Source organism: Adiantum capillus-veneris, chromosome 20 (assembly GCF_014529385.1).
Source record: "Adiantum capillus-veneris isolate H3 chromosome 20, ASM1452938v2, whole genome shotgun sequence".
In the NCBI taxonomy this organism is placed as follows: domain Eukaryota; kingdom Viridiplantae; phylum Streptophyta; class Polypodiopsida; order Polypodiales; family Pteridaceae; genus Adiantum; species Adiantum capillus-veneris.
This window is the reverse complement of record NC_140950.1, coordinates 85411334-85431595: the sequence shown is the minus strand read 5'-3', so window position 1 is coordinate 85431595 and position 20262 is coordinate 85411334. Positions and strand designations below refer to the sequence as shown.

The following is a 20262-nucleotide window of genomic DNA, read 5'->3' as shown; positions in this document are numbered from 1 at the left end:
CAACGAGTGCTAGCTCAGTTGATAGAGCAAGAGCCTCTTGTGTCTAAGGTCTTGGGTTCAAACCTCCTTGACAACTCGTGTGACATGAAGCCCTTAAGGGCTGTTCCCATGGTCCATATGATGGTTTGGCCACCTTTAACCGACTGGGATACTCCACCTCACGGAGTCGGGTGTGTAAGTTGTAATTTCAAGTTCCTACTCTCTTGGGATGCTCCACCTCACGGAGTCTGGTGTGTAAGTTGTAATTTCAAGTTCATACTCTCTCTAATTAAAATAGATCGATCAGTTTGATTGATACAAAATTGTCAAGTTTTATATTGTACCATGGAGATGAAGATGAAGATGGCAGGAAATGAGGCGTTATGGACGGCAACTCGCGACATAGAAGCGTTTTGATGCTGCAGCAGCTGAGCTGCCGAGGATTGTCAATGCTTCGCAGGCACGTTCATTAGGCTGCACAGCTGCACAGGAAATATTTGAACGACGAAGAAGACGAAGAAGAAGAAGGAGAGGAGGAAGAAGAAAGACGCGACATTCTTGACAATGTAGGCTTGATCAAAGATGCTCTTGTCGGGTTTTTCCCTCACCTTGCGCAGAAGCATTAATTCCAAAAATGCTGCTTCTCTGCTCACACATTTCCATGCCGGGAATTACTTTGGCTTCAGAAGGCTCCATGGCACTGCCTCCTTTGAGCAGCTTGTTGAAGGCACTTCTCCCATTGAAGCTTACCATCACCTTGTCCAATCTGGTGGCATTCGCTCTGACAGTCGCCAGCTTGAAGCTTTACAACCTCTGGAACGGTTGCACAAGCAGCTGAAGGAATACAGGCCCCCATCCTCACAATCGAAGGGATTTGCGTCACGACTCCTTCACATACTTGGAGCTCTCAAGAAGCCAACAGAATTTCCTCGTGGGTATGTGACAGTGTTGGTGCCTATCAACAACGAGATTGACTTCTGATCACAGAATGGCAGATGTTTAATGCTTATATACATTGCATCCATTTGTGAAAATCAAATCTGGTATGTGTTTTTTTGAAGCATATTGTTTAATCAGTGGTTCACTTGTGAATGGGATAGGAGACACGATCCACAAGTACTGGATTGGTGGGGTCATTGCTTTGGCTAGGTATTTAAAACCTATCTGAGTGCACATGACATAAATACAGATGCAAAAGATTAACCACCCAACATTTTAGTGTTTTGAGGGTAGGGTGTTTCCACTTTGTCTTTGTAGTCTTCTTTTTGGAAAATTGAGGCCATATTCTTAATCACCTTTCATATTCTTGATGTAAGACCCTTCTTAATGTATTTCTCCCTGTACTCTCAAGAGAAACAACCTAATTGTGTTCCTAGAGATTGTTTTGCATGTGGAGAGAAATAGCCTTTGGGGGATGATTGTAGTTGGTGAAGAATTTCCTCAATTTAGAGCTAGTAGGTAGGTAAGGCAATAAACCAGGAGAGAGCAGGTGATGAGTAGGACTGTTGGAAGGTCAGAGTCAGATTCGACTATGATAATTGAGGCCAACTGGAGTCAGGCATTATCAACGTACAGAAGACCTGGCAGGTTTTGCAGATGAATAGGTGCCAAATTCCTCTTGCCACAATCCCTTCTTTCCCTTTGAGTGCTCTCTTCCATTGTCAGTTTTTCAAGGTTTTCCTATTTTTCTTTTTCCAAAACTTTGTACTAGTAATTAGTCAGTCACAAGATATTGACACATTTAAGCTGTATTTTTGGATGTTCATGTACTGTTGCACATTTCCTGATGCCCGATTGTCCAATTTATCTCCAAGAAGGTATTGCAGAGAAGAAGATTATTGCATTTATCACTCGTTAATATCACGTAACATGAATTTTCTTCAGGATGCTCTTTAGAAGAAGGTGATTATACTCTGGTAAGATATAAGTTGTCGATGTTGTGTAGTATGATGGCCAATGCCACTTGTATCATGGACTTCACGGATCGTAATATTGGTATACAGGAAGGACAGATACTATAGCAGGGACTCTTCTTCTTGGCTACTGATTGCAGTATGGTTGTATGCAGAGTATACATTTATGGAGGTGTGGGTACTGGAAAATCCCTCGTAGCAGACATTTTCTATCATTGCAGTCCCATCAAAAGCAAGCGCCGTGTACATTTTCATCAGTTCATGCTTGATGTGCATAGAAGGTTGGCCACTTACAGCTAGTCCATGTCATCTAGTTTTTCATGCTCATTGATTAGTGAATATTGTTAAGGTCGGTGAATAATTGTTGTGTGAGCCTACTTAATATTTCTAACTAGTTTTCAATGGTAAAGAAGAAAAGGATAGAGTGTTGCCAGCTATGAGTACGAGTACACCAAAATAAGAATGACCAAACTGTGCTTGGACTTTACCATATTAACGGGATCCAGCAGCATTCAAAGGCCACAATGATGCTAATTGATTTATTATTTGGTATGCTTAACTATATTATTGCTGTATATGGGAGAAGCCAGAGCCTTCTGCTATTGCAATACTCGATGGGCCCTCCTGCATGGTAGGTAAGGTTGGCGCTCGTGCTAGACACTAAATTTCCCGATTAGGTAATTTAGTTCAGGCTGATTTGGTGGTTAATAGTGCTTTTAAAATCTGGATAAATGGGTTGTGCAATGCCTTTTCAAGTCTTTAAGACTGGACCTTTGGTTTGTTGCTTATGTAATGATGGATATGCTGAACTTCGTTTAGCTTGTAGTCATTGCTAAATACAGGCTCCAATATTTCCATATAGTTGGTCTGGGGCTTTAAGTGAGAAAGTTCTTAGTCAGCTCACGAAGAACCAGTATTTATTAGGTCTTTGTAACAGTTAGTGTGAGCTAACAATCCATGAGTGAGGCTTCTACACAGACTAGGAGTTCGACAAGGAGTTTTCTATTAGGATTAGCTTCAACCTTATTGATCCATGTTTAAAGTCTATGAGGAGGGCTTTGAGTGGCCTAGCAGTTCTGCTATGGCTAGAGCAAATAAAAGGGCTGTAACTTGTAAGTTGTCTCATATGAAATGCACTACCAGATATGGATGATAACTAATTACTGCTGTGCTTTTCCACTGTTATGATAGGTTGCATGAGGCAAGACTGAAAGGTGAAGTTGGCAAGTCAGATGATATCATGAAATCTGTAGCAGAAGAGATTTTGAGTGCTGGCTGGCTCCTATGCTTTGATGAATTTCAAGTGTGTATATTTTGTGTATACCTTTGCGTTTTGATGCAGTATGTATTCTGTGAATTGGTGTTGATACAACATCAATACTGTATGATTGATGCAGAGCGTGCTTGCTAATGTTTATCCGCTGAACAATTTGTTGTGCATCATGTTGACACTGCATGAATGATGTTTGGCTGATGTCGTGTGTGCCTGCTAGAAAACAATGTTTGCTCTCACGTCACTTTACATAACGGAATATTATGTCCCAGTTGAAGGGTAAATACCCTGATGCCAAGCTTTTTAGTCTTATTATCTTGGCTACTAAGAAAACTTGTGAGCCTTTTGTCATTAAAACTCTTATCACCATAATAATTTGAACCCCTCCTCATATCCATAATTCCTGTCTGGTGGACTGTTTGTCAACAACAGCACCATATAGTATCTCTGACATTTTGGTAAACTGGATGACATTTTGGTAAATTGGATGCCGCAAGAGTCAGGTGCATAAGAGTAATGAAGAATTCAATGTTTCATGGTTTGTTTTCTTGTTTGTATCTTTCCAACCGTTGCAAACTGATTGCATCTACTTTGCTCTTATTTTGCCTATGTTGGCTGATTGGATTTGAGGTTATTGATATAGCTGATGCAATGATACTTAGAAGATTACTGGAGAGCTTATTTCAGTCTGGGGCAGTGATGGTAGCATCCTCAAATCGCAGTCCTACAGAGGTAACTGTCTCAAAATTGGTTCATATCAATGATCTTTGTCAGTAAGTTTCATGCAAAGGCTTTCTATTCCCAGAATTATTGTGTTCTCTACTATGGTTGGCACCACCATACAATCCTCGCTGCATGATTATTGAGTGCCCTGGGCATTCTCGGTTGAAAGCGAGCAGACAATTTTGGCCAGGAGTCACTGTTTTCACCAGTTACCTATGAGAAAGCTAGCGTGATTTATTTCATGTTGTATGTTTTGCATATTTGTCTTCATTCACGTATGCTTTTAGTTAACAGAAGGGACTTTGTTATTTCAAATTTTCTTCCAAAAAGACTTTGATGGCTTTATCGGTTGTCCATTCTTTTCATGGCTTGGCTCTCAGTGCAGCCAAAATACAGACAGGCTTTTTAGATGCTCTGCCCAGTTTTCTTATAATAGTTCAACAGTTTTGAAGGACAGCATTGGGACGGTGTATGGCATACATTTCCTTTAAGATCTAGGATTTGTGCATCACATTAGTCCTGATTGGAGGACCTCTACCTTTATAGCTTGTCAGTTGTTATTGTATTTGTACAAGTCAAGCAAATCTGTCAGGCACTCCCTTCTAAACTTGTGGCATTTGCATGCGTCTATTAAGAGTCTTTCAAGTGTCAAAACTCGTCTTAATTTTTTGGCAGCTTTACAAGAACGGTCTTCAAAGGGAGCTCTTCTTGCCATGTATTGCCTCCATCAAGAAACACTGTGAGGTGCATTCATTCCATCCAGAATCTCCTGATTATCGTCTAATAGGTGCCCGCCCAGATGGTACCAGGTCTGCTTTTTCTCTTTGCTGTCAGTCTTTTTGGAATTAATCAAGATTTCCTGTTTTTAGAACACTTTTTTTTATTATCTTGGTACACAAATTCGTTGCCCTGACATTTTTTTCTACAGTGCCCTTTCAGTGGTATGGTACAAACCTCTAAATATGGAAACTGAAGTTTTGTTTGAGAGAGCTTTCACAAAACTTGCAGGTGAACGCATAATAGAGCCCACCATTTTAAAATCAGGCTCACGCTCTATTGAAGGTACTGAGCTTCTTAGGCAATGCCTTAAAATAAAATAATGCTACAGTTCCTCCATGAAAGTCCATGCTTCTTTCCCTGCTATTGCTCTAATGTAGTTCCAAGGGCAGCTGGTGGGATTGCATTTTTCAACTTCAAAGATCTCTGCGGCACTCCAAAGGGTGCTTCAGATTACCTTGCCATTGCTACATCTTTCCACACTATTTTTGTAGCCAACATACCTCAAATGACGTCATCTCACAATGAAATGGTATCTTTTGTGTTAACATGATGCAACCTGTCCATCAGAGTCTGTATCATTAACACAGCTATGGTGTGTAACAGGCAAGAAGATTCATCACCCTTGTTGATGTTCTTTATGAACAGGTACTTACGTTCTCTGAGTGCTTTCGATAGTCTCTTGTTCTGCATTCCTTGATGCTAAATAAGAGGGTCACACATAAGTTGATGTCTTCTAATTTAAGAGTTATTTCCATGGGCAACTTTGGGTTATCTGGTCGCAAACCCACACCCATGTTATAAATTATGTGGTTGCAATTGATGATGCTTTTTGCTTACAATTGTTGGACTGTTTTGGGTCAGAAAGTCAAGCTCATAGCAAGTGCGAGTGTGGACCCAAAAGACTTATACAGACCAAGGTACAAATTGTCTCTTTAGCAAAATTGTTGTCAGTAGATGGAGAATAAAAGAATTCCTATGTTTGGGCAGCTTAGAGGACATGGATATTTTGAAACCTGAGGTTGTTTCAGCAAATGAGCAGCCAAAGAAAGGCCAAACACTCTATGAAGAGAAGGATGAAGAGTTTGCCTTTGCCAGAACTGTTTCACGCCTTACTCACATGCAGTCTTTGGATTATTTGTCTGCACCTTGGGCATCACCTGGCAAAGACTTCATCTGCCACTTACATAAGTCTCGATTACAGGAAGGGGATGTACAAAGGTAGGTGTTACCAAGACATTATTCAAAATGCTTAGCACTTCATTCATATGCAAAGCAATGCTGCAATGGGGGGCAAAAGGGAAGGGTTTGGTTGTGTGAGAGGGCTTATGTGGTGTCTCCTTTCTCTTATGATTTTCTGGTCTAGATTCTTCTTCTTGGCCTATCTTGGAAAATGCCCATCTTTCGACCTTATGGCTGCTATTCTTTGTCATATTTGTAACTCAAGGTAGACGGTGGGCCAATAAGCTAAGCCATATATCCGGAATTTATGCTCGCAGTTTTCAAGAGGCTATGTATGGGGCTACAATGATGTTAACTGCCATTGTTTGAAGTTATACGGTGTCTTCTTGATATCTTTTGTGTGTCACTTATATACGAGATAAAAGCTGGGTAGGGCAATGCCACTTAAAAACCAAGGGTTTCTAAAATGAAGCTAAAACATCACTTATTAATAAGTTGATGAACTACTAATAAGAGATGATTCTGTTAGGTGCAGCGGAATGAATGTTTGCGCTTTGCTCAAGATGAGTGCTCCGAACTGTGCTCAAGGTTCCTTTTGTTCTTATGGAAGGTAGAGCCTTCCGTTCTTAATGAGAGAATGCTATGATCACAAACAAAGTGAATGGACAGTGTGCGTGCAAGTGTATGAGACTGAGAGATAGAGAGAGAAGAGAGATACGACACCAGAGACGTTGTAAAACCCTCCTCCGAAGGCCCCACTCTCGTCGGCGAGAGTGGTCTACTTATGATTGCACAAACTGGTACAAACTGAATGTATGTGACTGATGCAAGTCTAGGCTATGTCAGCGATGACGACGTTGATGACGAAACCGACCTAAGGGCTGAAATCTGCAATTTTGTATCTGCTGTCCAAAAACGCTATTGGTTGAAATCTGTGACTAGTCCAAAAAAGCTGAATTTGAGGGCTGCCACAAATCCAGCCACCAAGAAGATCACAGATTTCAGCCTAAGTCGTCGTCGTCATCACTGTCGTCGTCATCGGCATAGTCCCATTGCATCAGTCCATTGCATATGCATTGTACACCTTTTGTGCAATCAAAGATTAGACCACTCTCGCCGACGAGAGTGGGGCCTTCGGAGGAGGGTTTTACAACCTCTCGGGTGTCGTATCTCTTCTCTCTCCTTCTCTCAGTCTCAGTCACTTGCACGCACAATATCCACTCACTTTGTTCGTGATCATAGCACTCTTCATAAGACGGAAAGCTCTCTCTTTCCCTAAGAACTAAAAGGAACCTTGAGCAATAAAGATCACTAATACAACATTCATTCCGCTGCACCTAACATTGGTATCAGAGCTTTGGAAGTGTTCTGCATTACTCAAGGAAAGAACCACAAGAACCACAAGAATTTTTGTGCTTGTTGTGATCGCATGAACCCAAGTTTACTTGGGCATGGCGATTCCTAATCGTGTTTTGTTGAAGAGTGACAGGAATCCCAAGAAAGAAGGGCTTGTCCAGCCTCCCCTTGCGTCTCTTTTCACTCATTGAGAGCGGATCCGTGCATTTAGCGGCCGGCCAATCGACGTGAGGTGGGAAAAAGCAACCTTGGTGTGAGCGCAAGGCCGCCAAGGGATGCGCCCGCAGAAAGGAGTAGAACTCGGGTGAAGAGAAGATCCTTCTCCAACGCGATTTGCAAGCGAAAGAAAACCTCAAGAACCTCAAGAACCCAAGACCCTCAAGAACCCAAGTTCCTCGTGAACTTAAGAACCCAGAAGAACCTACAAGAACCCACGACTTCAGAATGATCATCACTCGAAGCGGAATGGATACTTTGCTTGGAGGTGATGAGCATGAGAGAGGCGAAAAAGAATTTTCCCCACCAGGAGGTTTTTCTGACCCTTCCCCATCTACGACACCGATTGCACTAACTTCAATGGAGGAGTTGGAATTGTTGATTATGGAACAGAATTTACAACTCAAAGCAAGAAATGCCGTAAGAATGGCAGCCATAGCGCGTGAGCGTGAGCAAGCACGCTTGGAAGCCAAAGAACGACAAGCCAAATTGGATCGTGAATTCAAAGAAAGAAAAGCAGAAAGGGAACACAGACAAGCAGAGAACAGAGAAATACAAGCAGAATTTTATCACGAGACCAAAGCACGATTGCAAGAGATGTTGCGACTCTTTTCTCAAGTGCAAGCACCGATGCAAGAGATTCAGGAAAAGGAGACTCTCTCAGTCTCTTCTTCTCCACAGCATGACACATAGGATTTGCATGATTGTGTGAAGCATGATGATGATTTGATTGACAATGACTTGCATGATGTTTTGATTGACAATGATAAGCACAATGATTTGCATGATTATGAGAAACATGATGATTTGATGGATAATGATTTGGATGGAAAAGACAAGCATGATGACTTGCATGAAAAAGATGTGATTGTTCACCAGGATGAGGTGTTAGTTGATGCTTTTTCTAGCGAAGCTAACCTCGTTGTAGATTCGATCAATCACCAAGAATCGATCTTGGCTTTCGAGTCGAGGTCCACAGATCCCCCATAAGAAGATTCGATAGATCTTGAAGAAGCGATCTTGGCTCTCGAGCCTTGGTCCAAAGAACCCTCACAGGAAGTATTATGTGTTCGCATGATTGGTACGCACGCATTGTTCGAGTGTTTCATTCGTGAAGGTTTCCTGTATTTTAGTCAGCATCGTTATGTGATCCCTTTTACTAGGCATGACATATTGTATGTTGAGCACGTTTCTAATGTATGCGGATTGCTGAAAGGTATTTATGTAAGGAAGTCACATTCCATGTCTCTTCCTTGGCATGACACAGTTTCCGAAAGAGCACATGATAGTATGAGCACCAAGCATGCGCATTTCCATTGTGATTTGCCACAGTTGATTGATTTCGATCAAACAGAAAGGATTCGATCTCATTGTTTGCATGTGTTTGATGAACGGGTTGTCACTCCGTCTCTATGTTCATCTACATTGCATACACAGTCTTTAGAGACGACAATATTTTTTTCCTTCACTTTACATGGAATGGGTATGTTCATGGTTTTGTGTTGGAAGTGGTTTCATGAATTTTCAGCCATGGAGATTCTTGAAGAAGGAAGAAGCAGGTTTCTAGACGAAGTTGAAGCATCAAAGGAGTTACAAAAGACTTTGAGTCGCTTTCGGCGCGGCCCAAAGAAGCAAGCGTTGCAGACCTTTATGAAGTTCAAGTACCGCTCGACCCACACAGCAGAGTGGGCCGGCGAAGAGTCCCGTCCAGGATTCCGGATGCTGTTGGCGATCTCCCTCGACGCCACATAGTTCGGTACCAGTACCTCACTTTGAAAAGGAGGAGATGCCACGTGACACATCCAACCTATGTGTCCGTGGACAAGCTACACCTCAGTAGGGTTCAGTCGGTTCAGTCAAGTCTAGATTAGCAGTGATCTGGCACTTTTGTGAGTCTATTCGTAGACCGTGCATGCCCAGTCACTTAGCATAGATGCACATCCTTCGGTTGCACACAGCATGATCATCGGAATTCCCATCAGAATCCATTAGTATCAGCTAGGGGAATATTCCAGTGCATTTAGCCTATTTTTCTATTTTTGGTTATTTTCACTTATTATTTTTAAGTGACTTTCCAACAAAAGTAGGTAGGGCAATTTTGCTAAGTTAATATATAAGCAAACCCAAGTTAGTAGTTATTGGCAGAAGAGGCAGCAGGAGCTTCCCGCTTAACATGCAACTTCTCAGCAGTACCCCCCAGAACCTCTTGCGTTTTGGCTTTGCATCATCACCTACACCATCAGAGCCTAGCGTTTTGGATAAAGACCTCAGCCGGCGTGTCCTCTTGCAATTACCGCGGCAACATCAGATCCCTAGCATTCAACTCCTTGCATGATCGCCATAGCACCATTCAGCCTAGCGTTTTCATGGCAAAAATGCTACATCTTCAGCAACGTTTTTCATTGCAAAAACGCTAGCCATAGACCTGCAGCATCAGCGTTTTTGTCAACAGTTCAGCCTCAAGAAAAACGCAGCCGAGTTCATCAGGCTTCAGCCTGGCTAGACACAGCACTTCAGCGTTTTACCATTAGTAGGAACCCTTGCAAGATCCATCATTTTCAGCCATAACCACAGCAAGAAACCAGTCATTTTCAGCCCCGAAAACAGTCCACAAATCCAGCCACCAAGAAGATCACAGATTTCAGCCTAAGTCGCCGTCGTCATCACCGTCGTTGTCATCGGCATAGTCCCATTGCATCAGTCCATTGCATACGCATTGTACACCTTTTGTGCAATCAAAGATTAGACCACTCTCGCCGACGAGAGTGGGGCCTTCGGAGGAGGGTTTTACAACCTCTCGGGTGTCGTATCTCTTCTCTCTCCTTCTCTCAGTCTCAGTCACTTGCGCGCACAATATCCACTCACTTTGTTCGTGATCATAGCACTCTCCATAAGACGGAAAGCTCTCTCTTTCCCTAAGAACTAAAAGGAACCCTGAGCAATAAAGATCACTAATACAACATTCATTCCGCTGCACCTAACACTGCCTCTCCATCTCTTCCGATCCCTCCTCTCTCTCTCTCTCTCTCTCTCTCTCTCTCTCTCTCTCTCTCTCTCTCTTTCTATTTCCTAATTACTCTGTCTAGTTACTCCATTATTCAAGTGCTGAATTTCTGATTGTTCAAGCTAAAAATCGCTGCCAGACACTGTGTGGACAGTAGGCCAGCGGTTTCAATGGGGAACAGCAGTGCTTTTACTGGACTCTGCCATAGTTATTAGGAGGTAAGGAGCTCGTTGCCACCACCCAATAGAAGAGGGCTAGAAAATGCATAAGCATAATGGATAATGAGGATAATACCTCAAGTCTAGCGATATAGTGGTGGCCTACCTGTCCACAGTAGTCTGGTCACTCGCGAGCAGTTGGGTCCGCAGGGTGCCCAAATTGCCAGTATAGAAGGAGGCTGCAGGGACGCATTAGCTAAGGCTATACGTCTACTACTAATGACCTGTAATGAGACCAAAGGGTCCTTTATGTATTTGTTTATAGGTGACTTAACCCCTCGAGTCTCATAAACTGACTTCAAAGGTTAATAACCCTTATAAATTGAATGCCATGTCATCAGCAGTTTGACAACCACCCAAGTCTTAAAGTAGCTCAAAACACACAGATTTTACCCATCACATGCTTGCACATATCATGATACGGGATTCTGGCTGGGACTGGACTGCAACTACATATTCTGCTAGGCTTAGGCTACCTGTGAATGTCATCGGATGCTGGGAAAATCTCTTGGTCAACCGGCTGCGCCTCCTGAAAATCATTTATGCAAGGAGGGTCATGTCATCAGCAGTTTGACAACCACCCAAGTCTTAAAGTAGCTCAAAACACACAGATTTTACCCATCACATGCTCGCACACATCATGATACGGGATTCTGGATGGGACTGGACTGCAACTACATATTTCGCTAGGCTTGGGCTACCTGTGAATGTCATCGGATGTTGGGAAAATCTCTTGGTCAACCGGCTGTGCCTCCTAAAAATCATTTATGCAAGGAGGGTCATGCAAGGGTTCGAACCAATCTAATTACCCTGTCCGAACATGCAGATCCTGCAAACAGGCTCACAAATATGCCGGTGCAGAATCTCCTAGGCTTACCTTGTTTAGAGTTGGCTTTGGGTCGTCGTAGCATACCCTCGGGGCACATTGAGCCCAGGTGCAAGTGACAGAAGGTTAGCCTTCCAAAAGCTTGGTGTGAGGTCTGCTTGCTATGGCAGCCTCACACTCTTGGACAACAGTCGTGCCATTGAGGACAAAGCCTATCCTGACTACTTTCAAACTCCCAGGGTAGCTGCTTTTTTTGATGCAACTGCTTTCTGGGTGGCCATCCATGCTTGCGTTAATCAGTGCTACGGCGTGGTCCAAATGAAAACACTTGCCCTTCTTGTCTTTAGTGAGCACCGCCACGTAGCTAACGTGTTGCCAATGGAGCCGAAGTCCCTGCCCCCCTGCCCCGTGGTGGATGGAGACACCATTGTACTTCCATCTTATTGCTGTCTTAGCAGCTGCTGCTGGTAGGAGGGCCTCTGCTGGCGTTGCACCATAAGCAGCCAAACCGGCCTTTGTGCATGTTGTCCTCTCATGACCCTTTGGAAGGCCAATATAGCAGTAGGTACCCTACATAGGAGCTGTTGGCATTGACAAGTGCTTGCATCATAGTTGACACGTACGGTCACGTACGACGCGTACACGTACGAAGACGTGCGGTACTAATCGAACTAAAAAAAATTAGACGTACGGTGACGTAACGTACGATGCAAAAAAAAATCATGCGTCTTACACATGATAGATCATATGAGTCATGACATCGACCTTAGTACTTAGAAGTTAGTACTAAATACTTGTAACTTAAGTCTTACAAGTTAGAACATGAAAGATCTGTCCACGGACATTGGAAACGGCAATGTCCGAAGAAAGAAGAATCATGATCTCCAAAGTGGTGGCGGCCATAGTAGATCCGCTACCCGAGACTCGTCGCACATAGGTCATGGTTGTTTGAGCCAATGCAGCCATTGGGCTCTTGTTCAAATGCAATCGAGATGCAAAACATTCCCACACCAAAAATCGCCCCCGAAAAAAAAAAAAAAAACAACTGGACGACTCACGTACGGAACGTACGAGTCGTACGGTATGGTACGGAACGTACGGAATGTCCGTACGTCGAACGTGGACAACCCTGGAGCCTTGCATGTTGTCAACCGGTGCAACAAATTCTTAGGGCTTACTCCTTGTAAGGGTTGCCAATGCTGAAGTCCATATTCTTGTAGCTACTATGCTATGTTTTTCCTTTCTATTTTTGCATCATTTTTAGCAAGAAGGGAAGGAATGCTCAAAGAAGGCAATGAATGTTGCTCAACATGGGTGCACGCAGCATAGGGTAGCACTAGAGCTCTTTTGCTGTCAATGACATCAGGCCACATTCATTTTCTTGGCAGCTGGTTTCATTTTCATTTTCTTGGGGCCCCTTGAGGGTTGGTTGTGAGTGAGGAGTTTGATTGACAACCTTCCCTTGGGTGAGAGATGAGTGGGGCTATGAGCTTGGAAAGCAGACCCATATAATGATTGGGTTTGGTGGACTCCGTCAGCTGAAGCCTTAATTGCTGATACTATTGCCCATGAGTTTGAGATTTCTTGGGGCTCCTCTGCTGCATCATTGGAATTAAGATGGCTATTTCAGAAGCTTGGGCTCAGATTCCTATCAGAGAGGAACCCACATGTTTGTGATGTTGGGTAGTGGGTTGTTTTGACGGCTCTAGCCTTCCTCAACTGGCGTTTTATGTTAGCTCAGTTTTTTCAATGCCACATGATTTCAGGTGTTTTTTGAGCTTCATAATGTTGCTTACATGACGCCCTATCTGGATGTGGGAAGAGATGCACAATTGATCGTAACATTGTCACGATTGTGACTATGTTAACAACAGTACATCTACTCCTAGTTGTAGATATGCGAAGTGCCATGCCAAGGAGGACCCCGCGCTTGGATGGTCACACCCCTTCGCCCAAGAGACGTGCCTCTTCGCCAAAAGCCACACTCCTTCGACGATTGGTCACACCCCTTCGCTTTACGGGTGCGACTCTTCACCCAATGGTTGTAGCTCTTCGTCGAAAGGATGTGTCTTTACGTCTAAAGTCATGTCTCTTCACCAAGAGATGTGTCTTTTCATTTATGTCTCTTCGTCTCCTATATAAGGAGCCCTTGTATCACACATTCAATGAATTAAACACAGAGTCTTCTGAGTCTTTCTTTGAGTTCAGTTCAATTTCTTAAGTCTTAATCATGAGTTTAAGTACTTAATAAAGGATTAGTACCTAGAATCATCACAGTGGTATTAGAGCAAATATTTTCCCGGGACCCAAAGGTTGTGAGCCTCTCACCCTCATTGCTACCCTCTCCCCCCCGTCTCTTGGAGTTGCATGGAAGCAGAAGAAAGGTGGTACACACACATATGCGCGCATGAGGTAACTTGAATTTTCCTTCCTTCAGTGCAAAACAATAAAGGACGGAAGAGCGGTATGTGTGCATGCACCTACCCGTGAATGGTGATGTTGGTGGTGGCCCTGTTGTTGCCCCTTCGTGTTCGCACCCCTTCCCGACGGCATGCCTCTTCGCGATGCAATCTCGCACCCCTTGGCGCATGACATGCGGGCATACGTGCCTCTTCAACCAGCCTTCAGCCTTGCGTGCCTCTTCGACCAGCTTTCAACCTTTCGCTTTTTTTCACCAAACGCTGCCTTCATGCGTGCGCTGGCTGCTCTTCGTAAGCCTTTTTACGCCAATACCTTAAGCCAGCAGCGCATGCCTTTTGTTTTTATTAAAACCCCAAAGTGGCTGCCCAACATGGCGGGCCACTCACATTAATTAAAAAGAGCCACTCAACTTATGGTTTGAATGAAAAATTATAAAAACCCACGCTGCTCTTGCTTACCTACGTAAAGAAAAGAAAAAACCAGCGAGCCCTCCTCCTGTAGCGTGCGCAAGCCCAACCCAGAGCGAAAATCTGCCCCTCCCTTCATACACAAATCAGTTCCCTTGCAGTTGTGCTATTCAGCCCTGCTGGGCACCGAACGTGAAGTTTCTTTTTCTATGCTGGACAAATTCTTCAAGACGATGACAATATGTTTATCGAGGATCCGATTCAGTTTTCCGCTCCCAAAGAACTTGTTCCCAGAACCTGTTCCCGAACCAGAACCTGCATCTGTTTGAGAGTTCCCTTTGAGACGTAACCATGCCGAATTCTCAGGACGGAGGTCAATCTGACGATGCCCTTACTCTCATCAAGGAGCAGATGGCCACACTTTCCATAAGTCTCGCATCACTTCACACTCGCTTGGATGAGATGCAGATGCAAAACACTTCTCGAAGGCGTCCTGCTGTTTCTCGGATTACTAATGCAACATCTTCAACACCTTCTTCCGAAGCTTCAGTGGACGAACCAAACGAACCGGACCCAACTGAAGAGGTAGACAATTGCGAACTTCAATTACTTTATAAAATTTTTAATGCTGCACAGAAGAAGAAGCTTGATGTTAAACTGTCGGAACCATACACTGGTCGCCGCGACAAGCGCGTGCTGGACCAATGGCTATTCAAAATGGAGGTCTACTTGTCGAACACAGACTTGGTCGAGAGTAAAAAAGTTGCACTTGCTAGTTCTCTGCTCAAGGACATAGCATTTCTATGGTGGCAACGAAAGGGTTGCTGATGATAAACACACACTTTCCTGGGATAAATTCCGGCGTGCTATTTGCAAGGCGTTTGAACCTGCCAATGCGGATTTCCATGGCTGGTCCTCTCTTCGCTGCTTGAACCTGACAGGTTCCTTGGCTGCGTATACATCAGAGTTCCAAAGGTTAACTCTGGAGATAGAGACCCTTAGTCCCTCTGATAAAATTCACAGCTTTATCGACGGACTCGAACCCAACCTGAAGCACGATGTGCACAAATACAACCCTACCACCTTGGATGCTGCAATTGCCTATGTGGAGCGTCTTGGCGATAATCGACGCCCTACACGGAATTTTCTCCTTGGTGACAGATCTTCAAACAGTGCTCGCTTTTCATAGTGCGATCGCAGAGATAGCTATAGCCAAAGTCAACAACATCAGTCTCAGTTCAGACAACAAGCAACGCAACCTTATTCAACTTCAAGGTTCTATTCTCGAGATTGACAATCTGAAAGCAGATTTTCTTCACATGTTCCTCCACTTGATCGTGGTAAAGGACGTGATTTTTCTCAAGATCGACATTCCAATACTCAGCAAGGCTCTTCGTCAAATGGATCTTCGACTTCAAAGAAGGAAGGATTATGTACAATTTGCAGTGGTGACCATAGATGGTACTGGATGATGATATGCCAATTGCACGTCATGAAGTGACAATTTCTGAAGATGATTCTGAAGAATTTTGGGATTCATTATTGGAAGATGATTACAGTCTCAAGCCAAAATCCTCTCCAGTGATTACTAAAGTTGAAGTTACTCCATCTGAAGAGTACCTTGAGAAGATTTCCTTTTCCCCAAATATTTTGCAGTTGCTGGAAGATTTTGAACCAGAAATCTCACATTGCATAAAGGATTTTGAAGATCAACCTCTTGTTGCAGTCAACTTGATTATGCCAGATGCCTCTAAAAAGTCTTTGAATAATGCAATGACATGGGATTTAGCAGTCAAAGCAAAAAGGTTTTGCAAGAAGCAAAGGTTCAAGACAAAGGTTTCCGATAACTCAAAGATTAAAGATTTTCGAAGATTCAATGCTTTTCCAAAGTTTTATCAACATTAGAAGTCATTTCTTTGACACGGGCTCTCATTTTAAATGGGAGGGAATGTCACGATTGTGACTATGTTAACAACAATACAGCTACTCCTAATTGCAGATACGCGAAGTGCCATGCCAAGGAGGACCCTTGCGCTTGGATGGTCATACCCCTTCGCCCAAGAGACGTGCCTCTTCGCCAAAAGCCACACTCCTTCGACGACTGGTCACACCCTTTTGCTCTACAGGTGACTCTTCGCCCAATGGTTGCAGCTCTTCGCCGAAAGGATGTCTTTACGTCTAAAGTCATGTCTCTTCACCAAGAGATGTGTCTTTTCATTCATGCCTTTTCGTCTCCTATGTAAGGAGCCCTTGTATCACACATTCAATGAATCAAACACAGAGTCTTTCTTTGAGTTCAGTTCAGTTTCTTACGTCTTAATCATGAGTTTAAGTACTTAATAAAGGATTATACCTAGAATCATCACAAACATGGTGTCGGAGGACAATTTCAATTTCAGCTTATGTAGGATCCAGGGGAGTGGCTATGGTCATCCCTGGATGCTACCAACTCCAAGTGAGCATGGATTGGCAAACAGGTTTTGCTCAGTCAGCAGTATAAGCAGACTACCACTCTATTCTGTGCTTTTAACATACATGCTTGCATATCCCATGATCCTCTCCCATATGTCATTTACACCTATATCGGAGATCAGAGTAGCTCGCTTAATCATCAAAGTTACCCGGAACGGGAACGGGAACGGGGAATGGGACCGGGGGCCTCCGGAACGTTTTCGGAATGCCCCCCCCCCCCCAAAACAAGGCGGAACGGGAACGGGGGACCGGAACGGTAAGTTTAAAATATGCTTAAATTAGGTTAGAGGCTAGAGAATGTGAAGCTTCAGCTTGAGCCTTGAGCACGAGAACTTCAAGAAGCGCCAACTTGCAAGCCACTGTTGACGGTTGTCGACCTTCAACCTTGGCCCTTGAGGCTTGAGAAGTTGAGAGAAATGAGGTTTAGGGGAGGCAAACATGCCCTTATATAGGTATTAGGCCCCTCACCCCCTCTCCCAAGAGTCCAAAAATGCCACCTTGAATTTCTGTTTTTTTTAAAAAAACGGCCATATTTTTGAATTTCAAAAATCTGCCGTTCCCACCGCCGGCCGTTCCGTGTTCCGTTCCGTCCGTTCCGTCTTGCGTTCCGGTTTCACATCTGAACGGAACGCCGTTCCGCCAACGTCCCCATTCTGGCCAGCCAACTCCCGCAGGAACGCGTTCCGGGAACGGGAGGGGCCCGTTCCGGCTGTTCCCTGTCACTCTGTTAATCATGTGCTTTTGATGTGGACTGCTGCTCTTGATGTTTGGTTGTCACTTGGGCTATGTGCATGGACCATGATCCCTGCTGTCTGTGCTGTCTCGCACACCCCATACGGTACGGGGAGAGGTATTCCTTCTTGGTGTCTAGAACAGGTGTCTTATGCTTTAAATAAGAGAGATGATAGTTTTCATTACTTGTTCGTTGCTTTTTTTTAGAGGTAACAAAATAACTCTTTTGCATTCACATGGTTTCAAAGGGATCTATACTGTTTTTGTTGCCTGGGGCACAGTTGGATCCCATGTTCATGTGGGCCCGCATGAAGATGGGCCATTTTGCAGTAATCTTGCAATGGTTCTGTTGCTCAGGATGAAATTTGCTTGGCTCCAAGTTTTCTAGTTGTTCATCTGGAAATCTTGTTACTGGCATGTTTTCAGTCTCCCACCTCCGACAGATTGGTCAGAGCTTCTCCGTACTTTATACAGTAGTTGGGATACCTTTGGTTGTCTCTTCTTGGACCATGCAGCAGCATCATACTGACCTCTTTGGAATGGACATCCGTGTCCTTCGTCTTTGCTGCGGGGCTCCTCCAGAGTAGTTTCTGCTGTATAAATTCTATCAACAGCCTTGACTGCAGGCCTTTTTGGTTTTTATGCGTTTCTCAGATTATTGGGTGAGCCATAAGCTCAGCCTTGAGACTCTGCACATTATATAGCCCCTTCTTTCTTGCAAGAAAAAAGGAGGGTGGGTTTTCAGTATGATCGATAGGTGAGTGGACTTAATTCATGAAGAGTTTGGTTTATTGTTGAAGTAGCATCTTCCTCCAGAACTGTGGGTAACTTCACTGGATACACACTATTCTAGACAATGTCAACACCAGTAATGAAATGTCTTTTGTTGTCGTCTGCAGAATTTGGGACAGGTATAATGTCGATGCAGATTCAAGGTTGAGTCGTTCAGAGCTGATGCTGATGATGGAAGACCTGACAGAAATTAAAAGTGGTCATCGCAATGTGCCTGAGGTCTGTATTAAGATGATCAACTCCATTTCCTATGATTTTGCTCATATAGATTTGAGATTAGGCACTGTGCTCCAATGTTTGAAATCACTCCCATATATCACTATCAAAAGTGAAGCTAGCAGAGCTTGATAAAATGCAGTCATGACAGCAGACTTACAATAAAGAAATCCTCAAACATCAAAACACAATTACTTAGTCCACAGTCCACACTCTCAGAAAAATGCCCAATTTACTGTATAGTATTTTGCTTTAGATGAGACATAAGTTTTGATTGATGTTTATGCAGGAAGTGCTGGATGATGTTTTCGCTAAGCTTGATGCAAATGGTGATGGGATCATTGTTTGGACGGAATTTCGTGATTATTTTTTGCAGTACGGGGTAGAAATATACAATGTTTAGTCTTTAAAATGTTTACCTTCAAATGTGGACTCCAATTCAATTTTTGGCATCAGAGAGCCATGTGTGCTGAAGCCACTAGTTTATGTAGAAAGCAAAAAAGGCAGACTCTTTTTTCAAAGCAAGTTTTGGTTGCAACAAGGAATAGTGACAGCTGCTTTCTATTCATGAAGGAAAGGTATGTTTGAGCTTCTCGGTAAACCTGAAGGTGAATTTTATTATGTGGCCTTAGCCGTACCTCCTCTCTTATATCAAGAGCGTATTGTATTCACTTTGAGGTCAAACAAGTGTTGGTGCTCTTTGCTCTGTGCTCTCTGATTGGGTCTCTTGTTCATCCTCCCCGAGTAAACAAGTGAGCTTGTAAGGGATTAATGTGCTTGAGTCCATAGATGTTAGCCCTAATTACTAGCTAATCTCTCATCTAATATTTAATCTAGTTTCCTTTATTTCCTTAGGTTTTAACCAAGCATTAGACATGTTTTTGAGTCACTATCCAACTTTGCTTTGTTGGCATTGTGAAGTGTGTGTGGTAGGTCATTAGTGAGTTTTCATCAGTCAGAGACCTTGTATGTTTCTCCAATAATTGTTAACACTAATTGCTCCCTAGTTACACTATTAAGCATACTGTTAGATTATTTAATGAGTCAATCACTCAATGAGGAGAGCCTTGGTGCTGATGCGAGTGTTAACATGAGATTGCTCTCTCTAAGTGATCATAATCTTAGCCTATTTTTGATTCATAGCTTACTTCTGCCGAAGTGCTCAACTATCTTCATAATTGCATATGTGAAAAATGCTCTGTAAGAACTCCCATTTGGACTCTCAGACACCTCATGAGATGTGGATTTGCCAATGTGAACTCTTTTGTGCAACCTTCATAGCACATGGAATGAGTCATTGGGCTCCTACTGTGAGGGGGTCCCGGGCTCAATCTTGTTTACTTGGTAAGTCCAACAATGTTTTTGCTAATGCTAAAAGGAGAGAGGCCCACATTAACAAATCATGACCCTTGAAAATACTTCATCGTAGACACTCTTCTTAAGCAGAGAAAGAGGAGAAAGAAAATCAGATCCCCTTGCAAAAGGGCTTCAGCTCGCTCTGGTGCACAAAGAATGTAGCAAAGCTAATTGGCAAGTTTACCGGGAGATGCAATTTTGCCTTGAGCTAAGGCTTATTGTCAAAGCGTGACTATCATTGCTTGTAAGAAAATGAGTTCAGGTTTGTCACCTCGTTGTTCATTTTCATGACTTTGTAGTGGGATGGATTGTGCACTTGTGACTATGCTGAGAGGGTCAAAATGGGAACCCACGGGCCACTGCTGCTGGCCTTGTGTAGGCCAACTACGAGGGGCACCA

At 43.5% G+C, this 20262-nt stretch overlaps 1 protein-coding gene across 2 annotated transcripts; it reads left to right on the top strand.

Moving 5' to 3' along the window:
* Positions 1 to 304: 304 nt before the first annotated feature.
* On the top strand, positions 305 to 19206 carry LOC147432853 (uncharacterized). Of its 2 annotated transcripts, none has more exons than XM_086492634.1 (12): positions 305 to 914; positions 2048 to 2173; positions 3084 to 3195; positions 3796 to 3897; positions 4564 to 4697; positions 4817 to 4950; positions 5046 to 5197; positions 5272 to 5313; positions 5530 to 5585; positions 5656 to 5886; positions 18399 to 18510; positions 18797 to 19206. In XM_086492634.1, exons 1-12 carry the CDS (start codon positions 562 to 564, stop codon positions 18908 to 18910), a joined length of 1668 nt encoding a protein of 555 aa, XP_086348760.1. In that variant the 5' UTR covers positions 305 to 561; the 3' UTR covers positions 18911 to 19206. The 2 variants fall into 2 exon arrangements, with proteins under 2 accessions (XP_086348760.1, XP_086348761.1); XM_086492635.1 differs by having other exon boundaries at positions 777 to 1022.
* Positions 19207 to 20262: the final 1056 nt, after the last annotated feature.

Bases quoted from the DNA above. Each gene is read 5' to 3' on its own strand.
- LOC147432853 (XM_086492634.1), top strand. From the start codon at position 562: ATGCTCTTGTCGGGTTTTTCCCTCACCTTGCGCAGAAGCATTAATTCC. The intron at 4,698-4,816 runs GTCTGCTTTTTC...TTTTTTCTACAG, and splicing joins GCCCGCCCAGATGGTACCAG to TGCCCTTTCAGTGGTATGGT. The intron at 5,586-5,655 runs GTACAAATTGTC...ATGTTTGGGCAG, and splicing joins AAAGACTTATACAGACCAAG to CTTAGAGGACATGGATATTT.